We start from the raw sequence: 2,239 nt of genomic DNA, 5'->3' as shown, positions 1-2,239 counted from the left end.
TTTCCTAGGTGTAGTGAAACATAATCCCTGAGGGTCTTTACTCCGTCAGTAATGGTTAGCCTCCATTACCGATACCCAATAAGTCCATAAAATACTTGAACTTAGTTAAGTTTAGGATCTTAGTACCCATATCTGCATGATTCTCCTCTGTAGGCACCTTTTCTATTTTAATGACTTCTTGAGACAAATCTCCACATGTTTTGTTCTATCATGGAACATAGGATTCTTGCATAGGTGAATACAGCTTTGATTGTCCGAGTAGATTATAGGGGTTTCTTCTAGTTACCTTAGTTCTTCCATGAGCCCTTTTAGCCATATAGCCTCCTTAATAGCCTCTGTAACTGGTACATATTCTGACTCTGTTGTAGATAAAGCAACTATAGGTTGTAGTTGAACTCTCCAGCTAACACAGTTACCTCCCACTAGGAAATAGTAAGCAGATGTAGAATATCTATGATCTTTGTCCCCATCAAAATCAGCATCATTGTATCCCTCTATTAGGTTACTGTTAGAGTGCTTAGTGAACCTTAGACCAATGTTAGTAGTGCCCAGTAGATAGTTGAATACCCATTTCATTGCCCTCCAATGCTCTAACCCATGATTTGCCATATACTTACTAAGGACACTTATAGAGTAAGATAAATCAGGTCTTGTGCATAACATAAGATACATAATAGAGCCAACTGCATTTGAGTAGGGTACATTATCCATCTCTTCTCATTCTGCTTGTGTTTTAGGGCATTGTTCCTTGCTTAGACATTATTGGTTAGTCATAGGTTGTTTGATTGTCTTTGCTCCATTCATTGCAAATTTCTCTATGATTTTCTGTATGTAGTCTTTCTGAGTTAGGGTTAGGAGTCCTTTTTCTCTATTCCTATTGATACATATCCCTAGGATCTTAGTAGCTTCTCCTAGGTCCTTCATTTCAAATTCTGACTTGAGTCATCCCTTCATGAGTTCTACTTTTGACCTCTCTTTACTGATAATGAGCATGTCATCTACATAGATTAGTAGGTAGATGACTTCTTCAATTCTATTTCCTTTGTAGTATAGACAGGTATCATAATAGCTCTTATTGAACCCTTTCTTTCTCATAAATTCATCAAACCTCTTATTCCATTGCCTAGGTGATTGCTTAAGACCATATAGGGATTTAATTAGCTTGCATACCTTGTTATCATTTCCTTTAACCTCAAAACCTCTTGGTTGTTCCATATATATGTCCTCTTCTAGCTCATCGTGTAAGAAAGTTGTAGTGAAATCCATTTGGTCCATTTCCATGTTATATTGAGTAGCTAATCCCAGCATAATCTTTATAGTCTTATACTTAACTACTAGGGAGAAAATGTATGTGAAGTATATGCCTTCCTTTTGGGTAAAACCTTTGGCCACTAGTCTTGCCTTGTACTTTATAGGATTACCTTCATCTCTGCCTTCCTTCAACTTATACAGCCATCTGCATGCCACTATACTTTTGTCTTTAGGTTTAGACACCAATTTCCATGCCTGATTCTTTATTAGTGAAGCCCTTTCCTCATTCATAGCCTTAATCTAATGTCTAGAATCCTTGTCTTTCATAGCTTCTTCGTAGGTAGATGGTTTTGTTCTGTTTATCCCTGTAGCACTTACAAAATCATAGGCTAGAACTTCATCCCAGGCATTCAAATTGAATTTAAGGTATGGCTTTGATGTCCTTTTAACTCTATATCGGGTTAGTTGATAATCAACAAGTGATTCTACTTCTGGTTGCTGTTCATGGTTTGGTTCCCCCTGATCTGTATTCTTGGGTACCATTCCATCTTGTGCTGGTTCATTCTGTGTAGTTGCTTCTTGCATGTTTTCCACCTGAACCGGTTCCACCAGATCAGTGTTGGGTTCTTGTATTCTAACTTGTGCATGATTTTCCTTTGATTGGTAATTGATAGTAGTACCTACATGGTTAGTATCTAAAGACATATTTGCACTAGAAACAATGTTATTAATACATGGAAAAACATCTTCTCTAAAAATCACACCCCTACTAATAATAGTTTTAAGACCAGATTTCTCTTTTACCCAAAGTCTGTAACCGTTAGTACCTTCGGGGTGACCTAGAAAGACACATTTAAGAGCCCTAGGTTCTAGTTTTTCCACACTCTAGTGTGCATAGGCTGCTCACTTGAATACCCTCAAATTAGATAAGTTTGGTGGGTGTCCAATCCACATTTCTTCTGGAGTTTTAAACTTTGTGGCATTGGAT

At 37.4% G+C, this 2,239-nt stretch overlaps 1 protein-coding gene across 1 annotated transcript; it reads right to left on the bottom strand.

Annotated features, from left to right (window-relative positions):
* Window positions 1–282: 282 nt before the first annotated feature.
* On the bottom strand, window positions 283–711 carry LOC133832118 (secreted RxLR effector protein 161-like). Its single transcript, XM_062262502.1, has one exon. It carries the CDS (start codon window positions 709–711, stop codon window positions 283–285), a length of 429 nt encoding a protein of 142 aa, XP_062118486.1.
* Window positions 712–2,239: the final 1,528 nt, after the last annotated feature.

Source organism: Humulus lupulus, chromosome 4, assembly GCF_963169125.1.
Source record: "Humulus lupulus chromosome 4, drHumLupu1.1, whole genome shotgun sequence".
NCBI lineage: Eukaryota > Viridiplantae > Streptophyta > Magnoliopsida > Rosales > Cannabaceae > Humulus > Humulus lupulus.
This window is presented reverse-complemented; position numbering and strand designations above follow the sequence as displayed.

Excerpts from the sequence above, each read along its gene's own strand:
- LOC133832118 (XM_062262502.1), bottom strand. The coding sequence starts at position 711 with ATGGATAATGTACCCTACTCAAATGCAGTTGGCTCTATTATGTATCTT.